General features: G+C 38.2%; 1 protein-coding gene across 1 annotated transcript in view; it reads right to left on the bottom strand.

Annotated features, from left to right (window-relative positions):
• Positions 1-1493: 1493 nt before the first annotated feature.
• LOC104253314 (sodium channel protein type 5 subunit alpha-like) overlaps positions 1494-20083 on the bottom strand; it is a 34184-nt gene continuing 15594 nt past the window's right edge. The window contains exons 14-27 of the mRNA XM_059819148.1: positions 19883-20083; positions 18742-19095; positions 16629-17066; positions 14920-15066; positions 13691-13811; positions 11252-11406; positions 10429-10602; positions 10082-10189; positions 8100-8378; positions 7441-7494; positions 5546-5683; positions 4815-4919; positions 4123-4393; positions 1494-2692 (exon numbers count right to left, since the gene is read on the bottom strand). Coding sequence (XP_059675131.1) covers positions 1494-2692; positions 4123-4393; positions 4815-4919; positions 5546-5683; positions 7441-7494; positions 8100-8378; positions 10082-10189; positions 10429-10602; positions 11252-11406; positions 13691-13811; positions 14920-15066; positions 16629-17066; positions 18742-19095; positions 19883-20083 — 3744 coding nt within the window. The remainder of the gene's footprint in view (positions 2693-4122; positions 4394-4814; positions 4920-5545; positions 5684-7440; positions 7495-8099; positions 8379-10081; positions 10190-10428; positions 10603-11251; positions 11407-13690; positions 13812-14919; positions 15067-16628; positions 17067-18741; positions 19096-19882) is intronic.

Here is a 20083-nt window from a genome sequence, read left to right as displayed (position 1 = left end):
ATATCCAGTGAATGACAAACGGTAATAAAACAGTCATTAGGCAGCAAGTGCATCAGCTGGAAGTATCTATATCTCCGAAGTACCTGTACAAAGGACAAAAGGCTGAGTACTGTTTGGGCATGTGCTTTTCTGAGAAGCCCAAGCTAGTAAGGACATGAAGAAAGATAAAGAACTTTATAAGGAAAATGCAGTGAGGATCATGAGAGACCATGTGCACACGTAGTTTCATAAGAATTAGAATTTATGACTACATCCTTAGTCTTGTGTTAACCCCAGACCCAAATGCTTCAACCCAGACGTCCTAATTGCCGACATTACTCGTACTTTGGTTTCTTCTAATCTTTGCAGGAGAGAGAAAACTGGTCCTCCCGTCAGAGAAGCACAGGCAAAAAGGGGGAAAGGCTCCTACCACTGATGGGACACATCTACCTTAGGTAAGGCCTTATTCCCTGGCCATGGATGACACTCACCACCACAACCAAGGGCAGCTCAGATGGGGCCCAAGTGGCGCTCCCCAACCTGGGTTTCTGATGTCTAAGGGAATGGTTGAAGTGATGCTGCCAATTTCCCCCCAGTGGAAATACTTATTTGTGTCTCTCTTTGACACATTGGCAGGAATGAACTTGAGTATGAAATTTAACCATTCTGTGAAGTTTGAAGAAAGTATGAAATAAACACAAGTTGTTATGGAGTGACTGATAGACACACAGCACGGCTGCCTTCGCCTCGCTGTCAAAGGAAACCCGGTTAAAAAAAAATCCTCACAGACAAAATATAAAGCAAGATTTTACTCAGCTCAGTACAACTTCTGTGATACTAGGAGCTGTATTTATTATTTCATTAAGCTGCAGTAACACAACTACAGTAGCATACATGCCATGACTTATTCTGTAAATCAATCATATTGGAAGAAGTCCACTACACTGTGGCATATCTGTGGATCATGCAGTGGCTGTGTTTGTGGTACATCCATCCCCAAACACAAAAAAAAAAAAAAAATAAAAATCAGCAGCCATTTGCTTAACAGGTTTATAATGAGAGTATCAATTAGGAATGGACTAAGGGTAAATTTTACCTCCTTTGCCTTCTGCAATTTGTCTTAACACTGATGTTCTTTTTCTGTTCTCCAGTAGATCTGTTAGTGCTTCGGCTTTTCTCTGCTTCTTGCACTGGGTATAATGGCAGCAGATGTTACTTATTGCTGCTGTGAATGCGCTGCAGCACTCAGTTACTGCGGGACCTGCTTTGCGTTGGGGTGCCCTTGATCAAACAGATCCAAAACCTTTCTCTGCATATGCAAATACAGAACATAGCAGAGCCAAAGGCTATGATTTAACAGCTACCATAGTTAAGTGACCATGACTAGCTATGGTTAACTGATCATGGTCAACAGACTTTTTTTAATAGGGAGGCTGCCTCAGCTGACATGTATTTACGGTATCAGCTTCTGTGAACATTTGAAGAATATTCTTAACAACATTGTCACTGATGAACTATTTAATGTCTGGAGATTGCTGATTACCTATAATTTCTCCATTCTCAACCATGAGGTTGCCACTACTGGCTCTCGTAACGCTGTCGTACGATGGAGGAAAGGATGCTGAGGACAAAGTTTCAGACTTGTCAGGACTCCTACCATAATTTTCACCCATCATAGATGCAATAAGTCCTTCTTTTTCTGGAGCAGCATCTCCAAGAGTGTCAATACTGCAAGTTCTGTGATGGTACAGGTAAGAAGCCTGCTTTATGGAGCGCAGGAGCAAATGACTCCTGTAGGCACGCTGGATGACAGTGGCAGAAGCTTCCTCTTGTCTGTGTCTGAGTGTAGTAGAGATTGGCTCATAGGATTTTTTTGATGGATTGGCAGCCATGAACTTCTCTTCCATTTGTGCTTTTAGAGTATCCAGCTCCCCCGAATCTCCTAACACTCGTTTGGTAAAAGCAAACAAGATATCCAAGCAGTGGATCCTGTCTCCACTGACCATAGGCAGGTCCATTGCTATGAGTTCAACTTTGTTTGGTTTTGGTACACGTAAAGGTTCAGCCAGAGCATCTGCAAAGTCTGAAAGTGCAGAGAAAGTTATAAACTGAGTTGCCTCAGGATCAAACTTCTCCCAGATTTCATAAAAGATGTCAAAGTCATCTTCCCCTAAAGGCTCTGTACTTTCCTCAGTAGCAACATTGAAGTTCTCCAGAATAACAGCTATATACATGTTTACAACAATGAGAAACGATATGATAATGTAACTTACAAAATAAATAATACCTATGGCAGGTTTACCACATTCACCTATAGTACCATTTATGTTTGGATCACAGTACGGTGGCCCAGTGTTTAAAATAGGACTGAGAAGACCATCCCAGCCAGCTGATGTGGTGATTTGGAAGAGACAGAGCATGCTGTTAGCAAAGGTTTGGAAGTTGAACATATCGTCAATGCCATCTTCCATCTTCACATAGGCAAAGTTAGCCATGCCAAAAATGGCATAAATGAACATGACCAGAAAAAGCAAGAGGCCAATGTTGAACAGAGCAGGTAGGGACATCATTAAGGCAAAAAGCAGAGTTCGAATTCCTTTGGCAGCCCGGATGAGTCTCAGTATTCGTCCAATCCGAGCCAAGCGAATGACCCTGAAGAGTGTAGGTGGTAAGAAATGTTCAAATGCTTTACCGATGCCAGAAAGCAGTAAGGCTAAAATGGAAAGGATAACAACTGATTAGAATATCACATTTCTGCTTAACTAGTAAGTAGGATGAAATTATAATACCTGTACAGTTGAAAAATACCTGATGTGTGTGTGCTAAGACCCTAGCAGAATAACCTTTAATAGAAGTTAGAGTTGAAAAAATAGTGGTAGAAATCAGCAATTATGAACTACATTCTTCAGCCACCAGAAGATAGTAGCTGTCGCACTAGGGATGGCAAGCACCTGTCTATGCACAACTTCAAATATCCGTATCAGTCGACACTCGTTTACTGATGGGTTTTGACACTGGTTGCACAAATACTTCAGCAGGTGCAAGTTATGTATTTACCTTCTAAATCTGACTTCATATGGTGACACTACAAAGTTAAACTAAGAACACAGGATATAATAACAATGTCATGATCATCATTTAGATAATCTAGTCAAGATATGTATAAGTAAACCCAGTGATGAACATTGAAGTTGTGCATGCTACTCTACAATGGCTTTTAGTTCATTCAGGGACATAGTTACACATGGATGTCATGTTCCCTTTAGTTTGCATTAAAAAAATGACAAATCTAGCAGCACGGGAAGAGGTTTGACTTTTCTAGGTTTAGATGTTTTGGATACATTTTTCTGAATTTCCACTCCAGAAACTTAATTTCTCAAGGAAGACCCATATTCCTACTGGAATCTTACGTACCCAAAACATAAGTCATACTAAAGAAACAAAATACTTTTCTTCCCCTAAACACCTTCTGTTATTTTGGCAGTACTGGCCCTAGGAATAGTTAAATTGGCAGAAAGCTCGAATTGGCAGAAGAGCTCTTTACCCCATTCTTCTATTGCAATCCCTTCAAATAAAAACTAATACATTTGCGTTGTTATTTTCTATCCTGTTACACAGTGTGAACCCTTATTTTCAATCAGCTATGCCTGAGTTTCTAGGAACTTAATTCTATAGTCTTTAATCTAATTCCAGTCTTCATATTCTCTACATATTTCAATTCTCTGTTACAAACATAGATGACAAGACCCAGCAGTTTTTATCTGAGCAAAGATTTCTTAGTTGGCACTAAATCTGTAATAATGGAAATTATCACATAATGTGGTACTGGTATGATGGGTTATTCAGTCTTTCAGACTAGGAAAAACTAATCTAAAGAACCATTATGAAAGATTTTACATAACACAGATACCTTTTTTTAAAAAAATACTATTATTAAATGAAAATGGCAGAAATTTTAAAAAATCTTATTTCATATTATTTTAATACAATCATGGTGGGGTTTTTAGTTCTTTTTCATCAAGACTTTACAGTATTATGATTTCCATTTCAATATCCATTTGCAATTGATAGATTTTAACTATTTTTTTCTGAAAAGAATAATAATTGATTTAGTAAAGAATTTGCCAAAGCAATTTTACTTACCGATAAGTGACATGATCACAACAACTAAATCAAATATGTTCCAGGCATTTGAGAAATAGTACTGCCTCAGAGCCACCAATTTCAGTACACATTCTGCAGTGAAGATGGAAACAAAGAGTATATTGATTTTGTTAAGGATGTTAGTCTTCGTTTCACTTTGCTCATGGGTCTCCACCATCATGGTGATCATGTTAAGGCAGATGAGAATCATGATGACAACATCAAAGGCTTGGCGTGTTACAGTATCAAAAAGGAACCCTTGGTATCTGTTCTAGAGGAAAAAAATACATCTGGCATCAGCTATGAAAGCAGGGAGTACTCCTCCATGCATGTTTCCAACAGCTCCAATTTTTATGTTGCAAAGTCACTCAACTATAGTGAAGTCAGAGAAATTTAAGAAAGACAGAATATAAAAATGACATTAAAAATCCCTTCCCATCCTGAAGTTTAATCAGTTCCAAGGTGAATGTAAAACCCAACAACATTTATGCAGAGAACTTAATAAATAATTAACCTGTAAAATCTTTCAGTGCAACTTTTTGTTATGGAATTGACTTCAGAGCGCTGTCTGAGTATCAATGTAAAGACAGTATGAATAATTTATTTGCAATATATAAACATATGCGCTTTTCAGTGAATTAAATTGCACTTTTGAAATGCATTTTCCTTTTGAAGAATTCAGACAGTCTTACCAGTGGTCTTGGAATGGGTTTTTGAGGTTTCTTGGATCCCAATTTTTTCATTGCATTGTAATATTTTTTCTGTTCTTCTGTCATAAAGATATCTTCCCCCCCTAAGTATATAAGGAAATGTCACTCTTATTTGGTGAGAAAGCAGCACTGTTGCAGTTACAAAGTCTAAAACGCTGGACACTAGCATTCCTTCCTTTTCACATCTTGCTGGTACTAGCCCTTTTCAATAATTTGTGACTGTGTCCAAAAAAACAGAGTGCCATAAACCATACATTCACAGAGCAGAAGTCCTGGGGTGAAACCCAGCTAGCTCAGAAAACATGCAAACAAAGGACCTGCTGAAAACCTGGGTAGGAACAACTCTTTCCCTGGCTTCCCACATCCTGTTCTTGTTGAATATCCAAAATACTTCTCAGAGCATCTGTACCACACCACTTTCTAAATAACGAGTCTCCTGTCATGATCAGTTCCCAAAAAGAAGTAAAATTTTAAGGGACTGCAGAGATGTCATTGCCTTTGGTATGTGGGGAAAGAGCTGGGTGTTCAGATTATAGGGGAAAAGAAAGGAGGAAGAAACTCACCCTGGGTGTTACTTCTGCTAACTTAATTACTAATGCTCTTGTAAATGCCAATAGAAATGTTAGATTCTGTGTATAGCAAGGACCTTGTTCTCTGAAGATAGGATTGCTTGAAATATAGTAGGTGCCTGGGAGCACAACCAATATACTTATCTTTTTCTTTTGTTGGTTGAAGTTGTCAATAATAACACCAACAAAGAGATTCAGGGTAAAGAAAGATCCAAAGATGATGAAGTTCACAAAGTAGAGATACATAAATAGGCTGTACTCCATTTGCGGCTGCTCATTTTTCTGCAGGAGTGAGAAGCAACATGAAAAATTACCAATAACAACATGGGGTCAATTCAGAAGAGCCTTCATATTGCAGATCCTCTCACGAATAGATTCCAGGAGGAACTAAGGTTTACAGCCCTACTGCTAATTCTGACAAAATTGGTATAGTTTAAAACTACCAATAGTGCATAACACAAAATATTGTATGTGTACAGTACTTTTGGAAGGGGCATGAAATGGTGGAAGAAAGTAACATTCATATGGTGCCTACTAAATGCATCAAAACTCTAGGACCTCATAAGGACATTATTGCTCAGATGCTGACTGCTATCGCTTGTGAAATTAAACATGAACCTTATGAAATGGTACACCAAAAACAACACCTTAGAGATAACTAACCAGAAAATATGGCTCAGAATAATAGTACTACAAAGCATTTATACTATGACAACTGGTTAATTTGATTTCTTTTACAATGTTTGTTTATGTAGTTTCTGTCTAGATCATTGCAGAACAGGATAATTTAATTCATACTGATATATTTGCACTGAAAAACTTGTAGCGCAAAACTTAAGTCTTTGACTAATGGCGAATGAGGTTTACTTTTATTCTAAATTTCTTTTTTTCCACAAAAGCTGATTGTTGTGAGTTTTTTTCCTTTTCAAACCTGACTTAAAATCCTACCATTTGCAACTGATTGAGGCCCTACTAAAGTCAATAGAAACAGTTTCTGAATTGGACATTCTTGACATGATTTTCACAAGCATTCCAGAAGTATCAGTTCATCTTCTTCCAGTAAGAACAGGAGCTGTAAATTGCTCAGTAGTTGAAAGATCAAGCAAACTATTTAGAAGTTTTAATGGCTCTTGCCATTAAAAATCTTGGCCTAGATATGTTTTTTTCTTCTTAGCAAAAAGCTACTTCTATGGATATTATGGATAAAAACAAAACCAGAACAAGAAAAACAGTTTTTCAAATTGAAAAAAAAAACCACCCCCATTTTTATATAGGGTTACTTTTAAAATTCTTTAATTCCTTTGAAGTCATGATCAAATTAAGATAGTCTTTTCATTTGAAATTCTTTACCTCCAAAGACATACCACTTTGTTCCGTATAACATTGGATGATACTTCTGATAAGACAGCAAACACTACTGTCAATATAAACACTAGGTAAAATAGTACTAATGATGGCTGACAATGTATTTTAAATGGTTGCTTATCCACAACAGCTCAGTCCTTGATAAGTTTGGGTTTATGCTTTGAAGTGGACTTTAAACTATGTCACTGTAAAACATTCAGGTTTACTCCAAGTTTGACTTTCATAGAAGAAGATGTGTGAAGGTAGGTGCTCCATGTGAGTGGGAACTCTGAACTCCCCTGCTAGCTGATGGACATCCAGTTATTAGTCGAGTCAAGGTAGTAAAAAGAGGTGCTCAGCTGAACGATATAGATATCCAGGGTGAGCTGAAATACTCCCCAGATCCCTCTGAGCATATTGACTAGATCCCCATTAACCATACAGGACATCTGGAGGTGAACTCACATGGAGACCTTACAGTACAGGTAACTGCATTTAGGTGAGTGGATCTGGAGTTGAATCCCACTCCCCATTACAACAGATTAGGGTACTATGAGTCATTCACAGATGAAATGTTTACATCAGGTGATAAAAATAATTACTGGAAAGATTTAGGACAAACAACAGATATAAAAGTGCAAAAATTGTAAAGCAGTAGCATTAACAAAAAATATAGTTTGAACGTAGTGACTGACCTCTCGTGAATCTACTGCCGCATACATGATGTCCATCCAACCTTTAAATGTTGCCTAGAATGAGAGATGATGGAAAACATTGAACTTTCAGGGTAGAAGTCTTCACATCATTTGCAATATCCAAATGACACTGACTGGAGTAAGAGCCTTTGGTATGGTCACACACACGTAGCACCAAGCTCTGACTGTAGGGAAACGTGCCCCTGCTGCATGTGTGACATTCTCAGCCTTATCAGGATGTGAAAGTTTGCTAGGATGGGACAGAACATGTTGTCCTAGGATGCTGACAGAGCAAAACTTCACTAACATGGTCTACTAAAGGCCTTACAACCCTCATGGCTGAAAAAAAAAATCTGTATTACGGAAGATTAGTTCAGTATTTGACCCAGATTTCCTTCCGAGATTGACTTCAGCTCTCAGTCTCATGAACCTTCTGGAGGCTGAAACAACCCTTGTCCACCAGATGCTTACTTTATTACCTGAAACATCACAGCAGGATCTAATTTGTCCCCCTGTTTCCATTTGTGTGCACGAACAGCACTGGTGTTTGCACAGCCGGCTACCACTCTTTTCCATCACCCACAGAGATGAGTTAAGAGTTGACAGGAGGTCAAGCCCATCTGACATGGTGCTGGCTAGTGAAGGCAAGCAGCACTTACCACCTGAAGAAGAGCCAGGTAGCCAGAGCCAACATTATCAAAGTTGACTTTAACATTGACCCAGAATATTTTTCCTGTGTTATTATACATTCTACAGTCTGTTATGTCATTGATCGAACTATTTAATTCTGAATCTTCTTCTGTCAGATTGACACATTTCCCAAATTTCCCAGCAAATAGGTTCACTCCCATGATGCTAAAGATGAGCCAGAAGATGAGGCAGACGAGCAGAACATTCATGATGGAAGGGATGGCTCCCACAAGGGCATTGACAACCACCTTGGATGAAATGGGAGAGGAAAAATACACTTAAAGAAAGACGGGCTCAAGTATTTGCTCAGTGCAATAAGCAGTCACTTAGTCATCTCAGCAAACAGAAACCTAATGTTTTCCATGTAAATACTAGTCACACCTGGCATGAGTACCTTGAACAAAGGTTTAAAGGTCCATAGTATCTTTTAGGCTTTCAAAAGAATAGTTAATACTTTTCGGGCTGCTGTGAGCCACTACCGCATAAGTGTATTACAATGTGCAACCATCCTCTTTTGATGACTTTCCCTTGGTTTTGGAGTGGGGGATGTTTTGTTTGTTTCTTTTAAACTTTTAGAACATAACATTTCTGAAGTATTCATCCATAAGCACTAGTGCAGAGGACTGTGTTAGTAAGACTGTACAAAGTAGTTTTTAAAAGGACTAGTACCTCTCCACTAGTATTTTGCTAGATCTATTACTTTTAGTGGATTATTATTGTGTTTGGGGTCTATAACCATGAGCTAGGTACTTTTTTCTGTGCTAGGTGCTGTATAATCACAGAAAATGTCCATGTAGGTTTTAAGTACATGCTAAGACACAACAGATTGCTTCATAAAATGGGGCAGTGTAAGGAAACGATGAGACTATATCATTGAGTTTCACAGTGAAGGCAATGAACTCAGCAGTTAAGTAGCAAAGAACAACTTGATAGACCAGAAGAAAAATGAAAAAGCTTTGTGAAGGTTTTTGGAGACCATGTCACACACATTCTGCATAGCAAGACAGAAAGTACGATGGTACCTGTTTCAAAACTGACTCCAGACATGAAAATTTTGATACATTCTGCTCATTTAATGCAATTTTTCTCTGCCTTCATAGTGACAAGGTTGCAATCAGAGAGCTTTCAGTCTCACTTCCAGAAGGTATCCAAAAGCAATCTATATCTCAGCTGCATTGAGGCTGCGTTCCCATGTAAACATGTGACAGTGATGCCATGGGTATTTCTACAATCTGTTTACACATGCCAGAGTATATTTCATAGAGCAGACTTTTGCCCAAATACCACTGTGATTATCACACTGTTTCACATTTCGGTGTACAGATATGTTTTGCATATGGCTGAGGGAATCTTTGTCTACATTTACACAATGGTAGGTTTGTAATTAAATTTAATTAATATGTCCTGCTTCACATTGTTCCAGGTGTGCCTTTGATGGAAAAAGGCAGCAAATATTCTACAGACAAATACTCCTGCTTTTTAAAAGAATAAGTCTATTTGGAACAATAATTTGAGCAAAGTACCTCTTAATAGTCTAAAATTTTTGTCAATCAATCCAGTAAAAACTTGCAGAACAGAGGTGATTCTTTCCTCTGAATTAGCTTGCCATCAGACTTCAAAAATGAGAATTGTGCTCACAGTTCTTATTCTTTATTTTATTTTTGGCTCTCTTGGTAAGACAGGAACACAAGAATGACTGAGCAGCAATGGAACAAAGTTCTGTCTAGTCTAGTTTTAGTTTCAACAGCACTTAGGATCGATCACTTGAGGAAAGCCTATAAGGAACAGTCAAGTACAGAGGAGCACAGCAAAGGCACCTTTTAAAAACTCATTTTACAGGCCCTAAACTGAACTTGGGGTAGATGTGAACTTCATAAAGACACAGTCATGAGTTACAAACCTGTTACGTGCTAATTAGTAGTGACAGGGTTAAATTTGTATTCAGTCTTACCCTCATCCCCTCAAATCGTGACAATGCTCTTAAGGGTCTCAGAGCTCGAAGAGTCCTAAGAGATTTCATGGTCCCAACTGAACTGCCGAAGAGGTTTACTAAAGAGACCTGAATGGGAAGACAAAAGAAAGCATTAGCAATGTCCTGGCATCTGTTTCATTTATTCCTGTTTGAAAAAGAAAAAAAAAAACCTCCCCATATTTTCAGTGCCTAGCGTGCAATATCCTGAAACCATCGTTAAAGGAGGTAAGAGTACTGCCTTAGCTTCACATCCAGAAAACAGTCAGTGATTCTGCTACTGCATCCTGTGTCAGGACCCATGTAGAAATGCCAAAGGCAGAACTTACGTCTACGATGAGGAAGTCCAGCCAGCACCAGGCATTGGTGAAATACTTCTTGAAGCCATAAGCCACCCATTTCAGGAGCATTTCCAAGACAAAGATGAAAGTGAACATTTTGTCAAGAAATGCCAACATAATTTTAATGCTTTTTCTCTTATTTATATGGATGTCTTCGAATGCCTGAAATCAATATAGAGATCAATGGCAAAAGTCAGAGATGAGCTTTATAAAATGAAAGTCTAGCATCATTAAGACCCCTTCGTCATTCAGCATGTGTTTTACACAGAACTAAACCCCATCTTTTACTCAAACCTATGTCAGCTGATAAACTTGTAATTCTCCCTGTCCCTTCTCTTTCTTTTTGTCTATGTACTACACCCCTATGGACACACACCATGCACACTGGGATCCTCGGAGGAAAGTATAAACTTCTGGAAATGAATTGCTAAAAATATACTTTCAAGAGAACTGATTTTTTAGTATTAAGAGTAATTTATTTGTTTTAATAACATTAAAAAAAAAAAACCAACACATTTTCCCAACTGTGAAATAAATTCCAGAGAAAGCCAGAAAAATCCAGTATAGAGCCAGAACAGAAACAGCTTCCAAGACTTATATATTTTTAGCATTGTTCACTCTCTCTCATAATTTGTAATAATAAATTTGCAGTAATTGCAATAGGGAATAAATGACTGCTATGCAAAGCCTCTTTTTTCTCCTAGTGAGTTCAAAGATATTCGCTGTGTTTTCTGCTAAATACTACTTCTTTGGGTGCAAATTAAAGCTAAAAATGCTTCTAAATAAATACATGTAATTGCGCTACACTAACCAGGGCTCCACTGCTCAGAAGGATCATGAATATGATAAAGGATTCAAACCAGGAGTGTTCAACAATCTGGTAGCAGGTTTTTCTCAGATTCCACCATGTTTCTCCTCCAAACTTTATGGCACTACCCACATAACAACGAAAGTATCGAACACAACCTGAAAGCAAGAGACAGTAATGAATGTATGGAAAGGATGCACATGCACGTGAAGGGCTGCTCAAGAAACTTCTTGCAGCAAGGGAAAGTCCGTGGTCACATTAACTGTATCGTTGTTATTTATTTCATGTTTTGCCATGAGAAAAAAAAAAAAGGAAACATCTAATTTTGTTTGCCTTGTAACTCCTATTTCTATACATATAAAGTAGGTGGAGCCCCTTTGGACAACTTTCCCTTGTTTCAAGGTATTTCTGAGACACTGGACATGCTCTCAGTGACCTGCTGTTTGGGCACACAAAACTTCAGGGCCATGGGAAGAGTCTTGATGTTACAAAAGCCTTTCACAGTGTGCAGAAACTGATTGGAAAGCAGGGACAAGACACCCCGGAACAGAAAGGCTTGGAGACAGAGAAGGTAAGCAGTTGTCTTCAATATTGCAGCATTACACCCTGCCTTGCAAGGTCTGTTCATTTATTTACTTGCTTCTGAATGTATGGAATGACTGATCTTAATGTCATATAACCTACAAGAATATGTCATATTCTAGCTGACATAGGCTCCATAAAATGAGACATCTCCTTTCAAGCTCACCAAATTACTTCTTGTAACAGGTGATGACGCCAGGGCCACCTGACAGTTCCTGACCACCCCATTACAAATTCCTGGGTTTGATTACTTATTAATTTTGCCAAGAATTAACTCACTTTGGCTAACATTTTCTTTGCTGTTTGCTCTATGCTAATTCATGTTTTCATTATGGTGAAAAATGTCATTTCCAAGCACGAAAAAAGGTATATATGTGTCATATATATATATAGTATCTTATGCACATACGATATAGTATTGTATATATAACTCATATGTATAATATGACGTAATATATGCAAAAAATTCTCATTGTCTTTCCTTCAGTAATCCCAGTTTCTCCAGTAACGTGGATCTGGGATTTGCGATGAGACAGGGAGTGGCATTTGCATAACATAGGGACTTTTTTTTGTGCAGAAATCTGTGTTAGGTACAGATTTGCTGCACCTTCAGTTGAGTTGTCTAATGGTTTGGCCACAGCAGGCATACTCCAGCCTGGGACTACAGAGCACAAAACAAGATATTTCACATTTCTTCTCTGAAGCAGGGAAAGAAAATTCCTTATTTCTTCTGTTCTAACAACTGTAACAGCAAAAAATGCCATCAATAAAGTAGTTTTGAAAAAAACCCTGCAGCTCAGAAATCTGACATCTGGACTATTAATGCAATATTGGCAGTTTTTTCTGGAGAAAGCAAACTGCAGCCTAGGTACAATGGATCTCTCTCAGGATTTATGATGTATAACATAATAGTAAAAATATATATATATTATTACTATGCAGAGAATACTTTGCATTCAGTTAAAACACCAGTCTAGCTTCAAATAATTTCTACATGCTGCACTGTTAGTGATTCAATCCTAAAGCCATGCGTTAGAAGTTTCATTGACCCAAAAAGGGCACAGGAAAAAAAAAAAAAAACAAGCCTAGGTATGCAGAATAGGGCAATGAGGGGATGGGAGTAACTACAGCCAGATTTGATTTATCCATGTTCTCATCAGATAAAATACCCAAGAAGCAATGCTTGAATGAGAAGACAGTGATGAGAGAAAGACTCTGCCTTCGGGAGCTGTGGGACCTGCTGCTGGGCTCCATGTATGTGAGGCTGGAGAAGTACCTCCTGATCAGCTTGTAAAGCTAGATGTTGTACAATGATTTGAGAAGGGATTCCCAGATTATCACCCTATAGAAATTCAACTTCATCCTAGCAGCTTCTCTCTGTTATTTCATTCCTTTGTTTGTTACAGAGATTGTTCATTAAATGTTCATCAAGGAATAAACATTTATACTGTTGCAAAGTATTAATAAATCCAATGTGCCAAGTGTCTTGTTCCAGTGGCCATTGTCAGGTGAGATCTGATCACATACACTTCTCTTATGTTCATCCCCAAAAGTGACTTGGATGCTGTCCAGTAGAATCAAATTCATCTCACATCACTATAATAGTCTCATCTTTTGGAGTTGGGTCTATGCCATTGCCCAGGTCCCAGTGAGACGCTTTAAAGGTAAGAGGGTTTATTTTTCAGGTGCCACGATCTCTCTGTTGACTAGACAGAGACAATGATTTGGACTATTTATCCCATTTCCAGATAACTAAAATTGACTGAAAATAATCTCATCCTATTGGCTCAGCATCACTAGAGAAACAAGTCTAGTTTTGACTCTTCTCACTTCCCAGCAGCGAAATCATGAGAGCCTTACCTTCAGGAAAACATTTTTCTGGAGTCTTGAAGTCTTCAGCAAACTCTGGAATCTGCCTCAAAAGATCTTCAGGGTTTGTCAGGTCCACTGTGCTGCCTTCAGAAGAGCTGACACTATCAAACTACCAAGCAGAATCAGTACCTGATCTTTTTTTTCTACATTCAGCTCCAAATGAATAAGCTGATCCATGAACAAATAACATTCAAAATTAAAACTTAGCTATGTACTAATATTTCAAGTAGTGTTGGTAATGGAAGGAACTTTTTAAAAGCCTATGATTTTAAAAGTATATGAGCTTAGAAGTACCAATAGCTGCATTTAAACGGCTGCCAAATCTATCTAATTACAAAATCTATCTACATGAACCAGATTTAACTGCCTAATAAGCTGGTAAATTGAAGCGCTTTTAACTTGCTTATCAGCATATGTAGTCCTCAAAGTGGGATAAACTGCTTGTGTTAAAATGACGAAATCATAGGAAAATGCATTCAAACAGGAGAACCAGATAAATATATCTTGGTATTGTATCAGGAACTGAAACACCCATTACAGTATTAATGAAGTAGAAATTGGAATCACATCATATATTCTCCAGTTACTAAACTGTTCTCTATCCCATCACACCATACATAACGTACGATGAGTCAGCAGTTTATTATAAATTACTTACTCTGTTTTCGTTCTTTTATGTTTGCATAGTGCTTCGTTACTTTTTAATGCATTCTTTATTCTAAATTATTCTGAAAATATTTTGAGTTAATAACTACTATCTTTAATGTCATAGTGAGAAACTCATTCAAAGTATTAAATTTCTTGAAACTGAGATACTTAGGACACAGGCAGACTTGCTGGAATTTCCTATTTTTACTTGGAATCATATCTTTCTTTTAATGCCTTTTTTTTCTCCTCTTCTTGTGGACTCGTATTTCAATAAATGCAAAGTAGCAGAGAGGATTTTATAAATCATTTATTTGATTCAAATTATTTTGTACTTTTTCCATTTCTAAACACTGTCTTTCCTATATGTAAATTTTTCTAAAAAATCAATACCTAGAAACCCAGCACAGCTTCGAGTTCATTCTCATAATTCTGGCTCCATCATTAACCAGCCAGACCAGCCACTGCAAGCTCAGAGCTGCTGCTGCCACTGAACAGCAAGTCCTTGAACAGAAACGTACCCGAGCTTGGGCAGTATTGGAAAGTCAATGCCATAGAAAAAAGATTGTTACCTCTTTCTGCTCTGGCGATGACGCTTCAGCCTTCCTATCCTTTCCTAGGTAAAGCACACTGAATTCTTCAGAGGAAAATGCTGATCCTTTACTCCAGCTGCCTGAGTTTTTCCCTTTTTCTCCCCTTTGCCTCAGGTGATTTTCATCCTGAAAAGAATCTGCAGATTAGATGGTGTTTCTTTTCCCTTTTCAGGGGGTGGACAAGTTGGAAGGGAAAGAAAGATAAGATAGGCATTTCATTTAAAGTGGGGCCCTCCAGGCAGAAGTCATAAGATAGGATCATTTTGAGTCTCTCTAAGGATAGAGAAAGGGAAATTTTTCCCAACAGACTTGCAGCAAACTAAGGAATTAATATTTTAGTGAACTAGCCAAAAGGTTAAGTGAGAATTTTTGCATAGGGGTTAAGACGGAAACTTAAGGTGGGAAATCTTGAGACCAGAACAACAGTCTGCTATGGTTAAAATAGAACAGAAAAATTCAGAGAAAACAATGAAATAGGATAATATATGCTATCATATAAGAAACATGACCTTAATAGAGCTACCCCTACATTGTTCTAATATTTACTATATACTACACGCAGCAAGGACAAATACGAAGCATAGACCAGAGCTATAAATTCATTTAAAGAGTCCATGATAGTGCTTCTTTAGGCAGAACATACTTTTTTTCTCTCATGTAAATAATGCCAAAACAGAAGCACAGAATGGTTTGGGTTAGAAGGGACCTTAATCATCTAGTTCCAACGCCCCTGCCATGGGCAGGGACACCTTCCACTAGACCAGGTTGCTCAAAGCCCCATCCAACCTGGCCTTGAACACTTCCAGCGATGGGGCATCCACAATTTCTCTGGGCAACCTGTTCCAGTGCCTTACCACCCTCATGGTGAAGAATTTCTTCCTAATATCTAATCTAAATCTACCCTCTTTCAGCTTAAAGCCATAACCCCTTGTCCTATCACTACAGGCCCTGGTAAAAAGTCCCTCTCCAGCTTTCTTGCAGGCCTCCTTCAGGTGCTGGACGGCTGCTAGAAGATATCCCGGAGCCTTCTCTTCTCCAGGCTGAACAACCCCAAGTCTTTCAGCCTGTCTTCATAGGAGAGGTGTTCCAACCCTCTGATCATCTTCGTGGCCCTCCTCTGGACTCGCTCCAACAGGTCCATGTCCTCCTTATGTTGGGGGCCCCAGAGCTGAGCGCAATACTCCAGGTGGGGTCTCACGAGAGTGGAGTAGAGGGGGAGAATCACGTCCCTCGACCTGCTGGTCACATCTCTTTTGATGCATTGTTGCATCAAAAATAGTTGGCATTATTCACATAAATTTTTACATAAGAAATTCCAAGTTCACAAAGGACTGCCACAATTATCTATGGACGATCTATGGGCTATGTAATTACCTGTGTATAACACAATGTGTCAGCTAGGAATTCCTGCAGCAAACCCAACAATTTATGGTCTTTCTTTTAAGACCATGAAAGAATCTTCATTTTAAAAAGCTCCAAGTGATAATTTACCGTTGCTCTAAACTTTCATATTTTTGGTTCTAGCTCAAAATTTGGTAACTCTCTGGAAATGGATCAACATATGCCACCCTGTTCTGCTAGAGACAGTCTTCTACCGTACCTGCATCCCTCAAAAAAAAAAAAAAAAAAAAAATATATATATATATATATGATTCTACTGTTCCAACACAAATAACAAAATTTATTACCTGTTTGCTGTATTCCATGTCTGTAAATGTACTCAGCTTATCATCATCTTCAAAACCCTCGCTTGTATTCTCTGCCTCAGCAATAGGGACACAAACAAATACATTGGGATTGGTAATAAAATCTTCAAGACCTGAACATTTGTCCCCATTTTTCTCAGCCCATTCATTATTGTAATTCTCTTTACAATTTTTTATTTCTTCATGCTTGAACCCAAGTGGATTCTGTGCAGTCAATTTGATTTTCTTCCTGGGTGCTTTCTTTATATGCCTGAGCTTTCCACAACAGGTATCCCATGTAACACTCTTCACAAAGAGAAATCCCTTGTGAATCCGAGCAAAGGCAATCCGAAGATTGTTCATCTCTCCATCATCCTCTGCTGTCTGGAGACAGTCAGTACTGAAGGAATTCAGCAGTAGCGCAATGAAAAGGTTGAGAACCTGAAAGTCATTAAAATAATAATAAGATTAAAAGTCAGGAAAATAGCTTTCAGAAATATAAATTCTGACTTTGAAGAACACAGGTACTATCAAAGTTCAGTCTTACTGAGCAAATCAAAACAAGTTTAATAATGAAATTATTATGACTGATCACATTACGGTTGATGGAGTAAACTTCTCACTCGGAAAGTCCAATGTTCTCATGACCCTCTTCCCGCAAAAAGTTATTTAAAATAGTAGCTAAAACAGATCTGTGCATACCAATTGGCCAAAACAACTTTTCAAAGGTTATAGTAGTAACTAAGGTTATGGTTATGGCTTGTCAGTTTAATAATATCTTTTCTTTCTTCAAACTAGAATTAGATCAGGCCTCTGTGGTGCTACATCCAGAATCCTGCGAGAATCAGATTCAGGCCCAGCAAGTCCATCAAATCTGCAACACTGTCACAAAAATCAAAATCAAGAGAAGCTCGAAGTGAGGTTTCCTCCCTGCTTTTGAGTACATTTAAAAGGAAGAATTTGTAAACTCCACTTTTTTTTTTTAATTTTAAGGGAATGGGAGAATTTAATTTTTTTCCTAATGTTTCAGTTTGGGATGGGATCTATGTATCTTGATTTTTATCGTGTCAGAACTGGGCACATAGCACCCCTGAGTCATCCAGGGACCACAGTCAGTGAAGAACATTAGCCCTCCAGAGACCAGTTCATCCCATCTGTCTTAGTTACTGACCTGAGGCTGGAATAAATCTCACTCTCAGATACCTCTCTGTTTCCTTTGATAATAAGAAAGCCTAAACGGGGAGCGTAGGCTAAGCACTTAATTGTTTGACACTTAATATTATGTGATATGAATATCACTCGCAGCATTTCATCACTGAAATTAATCACTGCAGTGTAGAAGAGGTGGGATTTTAAACCCTGGCATTTGGGATTCAGCCACAGAACAGATGATACTTCCCACAAAGGACTGCCTAAACTTAATTCTTTTCAGTGGTTTCTTAAATTAAGGGAAGATTGATATATGAATGATACTAACAATGACATGACAAACAAAGCTTCTGCAAGAAGATTTTTATGATTTGGGCAGAAATGATGGAGCAGGACTGGGAAGGCAGCCTTCCCCTAATGCCCCAGCACGGGTGTGCGAGGCTGTGTAGGGTATGCCATAGCAGGATCTAGCTCTTGGGTATAAAAGTACTTAGACAAGATTAAAGAACATCCTGATTTCGGTGATAAGAGTGTAGATTCTGCCATTTGCTGATAAAGAAGTCAATACTCGCATGAAATCTTAATAAAAGTAAATAAATAAATTTGATTTACAGAGGGACTTAAGCACTCAGCTCCATTAATTCAAGCAGGTAAGCCATAAGCCTTACTGGTTATTTACATCCAAGTCCCAAGACGTGATGAAACATAGTTGGCTGTATTATATTTACTGATATTCCTTGTCACATTGCTACATGAAAAGGTCAAGTGATGCCGTGTGCAAAGCACACAAAATGTGAAAATATGGACAGCAGCTCAAAGGTGAAGGGAAAAAGCCTCTTTTGCCAGCTATAACACGTAGGAAACTCTTCCACCCGTGTTTAGGGAAACTACCTTTTGTTGACAAAATGGCAATTAACTAGATTCTACCATTCACAGGATAAAGAGAAGAAAATGCTGGAAAACTCACCACTAAATTTCCTATCACCATGACCAGCAGAAAGACAAGAAGGCACAGTGGTTGTTCAGCGACCACCATGCAGTCCCACATGGTCTCAATCCATTCTCCACACAGAATTCGGAAAATGACGAGGAATGAGTGGAAAAAGTCCATCATGTGCCAGCGTGGCCTGCCATTTTTGTTTATTTTATGGCTGTTCTCCCCATAGCTTCTCCCAAAAAGTTGCACCCCTATTATAGCAAAAATGAAAACGATGATTGCCAGGACGAGGGTCAGATTACTCAGTGCTCCCAGGGAGTTACCAATGATTTTAATTAGAGTGTTTAAAGTTGGCCAGGACTTTGCCAGTTTGAAGACCCTCAACTGTATAGAAACATAAAACACAGTGTTAGACATCAGTAGAGACAACCAATCTTTGCACCATTCAAATCTTGCAAAAGCTATTTTACAGCTATTCTGAACTATTCCAGCAATGTAATATTTGTGGTACTATAACACCAACACTTTTAAAATAGTCTTTATAGATTTAATTTTTTTTTAACTGGGCAACACTGCAAACATAAAATAAGCTCCTCGTAAAGGACCAGGCTAACATGAGTCCCGGGTAAGGGTTTGGCCCACACAGGCAGGTATCCATACATTGCACTTGATGTAGACTACGGTGCTTAACTTACACGTAACACGAAGGACCAAAGTTGGAAGACCAGGTCCTATATTACTATAAAAGGAGTCTATCTTTTGGTAAAGCAACCTAAATCAGTCCACGGTATGTGATACAAACACCTTAACATCATTTCACGTCTATTTTTAAGTATTGTTCTTTCTGTATTTGTACTCCAACATTTTCTTCCTAAGTTTCCTGTGTTAGTTTTTGATTTTTGACACCAGTTTTATAACATGTCTACTCTGGAATCTGTTTTCCTCTGAATATTTCTTAGTATATTCAAAAGAAATACATATGTCATTAAACTCTGACTCTAACATCACAAGGAGTTTAAGACTGTGTTTCTTATTCCTAGTGCTGAGACAAGGAAAAAAAGTATTTTAAAGAAATAATAATTTCCTGCATCCTAACTGCGCAAAACAGAAGTATCCTCTACTATATTCACAACATAATGTTTTATAAAACTGAGTAAGCGTGAGGCATTACCAGTCTGAAGGATCGTAAAACTGACAGGGTTCCTCCTTTTCGCCTTTCTTTCTTGCCTTTTTGTTTGGGTAAACTCAGTTCAATTAAACTCAATGTGACAATTATACTGTCAAAAATATTCCAGTGTTGCTGAAAATAATAATAGGGGTCTAGAGCAATGATTTTTAAGACCATTTCTGCAGTGAAGATTCCTGTAAAAAC

Source organism: Gavia stellata, chromosome 6, assembly GCF_030936135.1.
Source record: "Gavia stellata isolate bGavSte3 chromosome 6, bGavSte3.hap2, whole genome shotgun sequence".
Classification (NCBI taxonomy): domain Eukaryota; kingdom Metazoa; phylum Chordata; class Aves; order Gaviiformes; family Gaviidae; genus Gavia; species Gavia stellata.
This window is presented reverse-complemented; position numbering and strand designations above follow the sequence as displayed.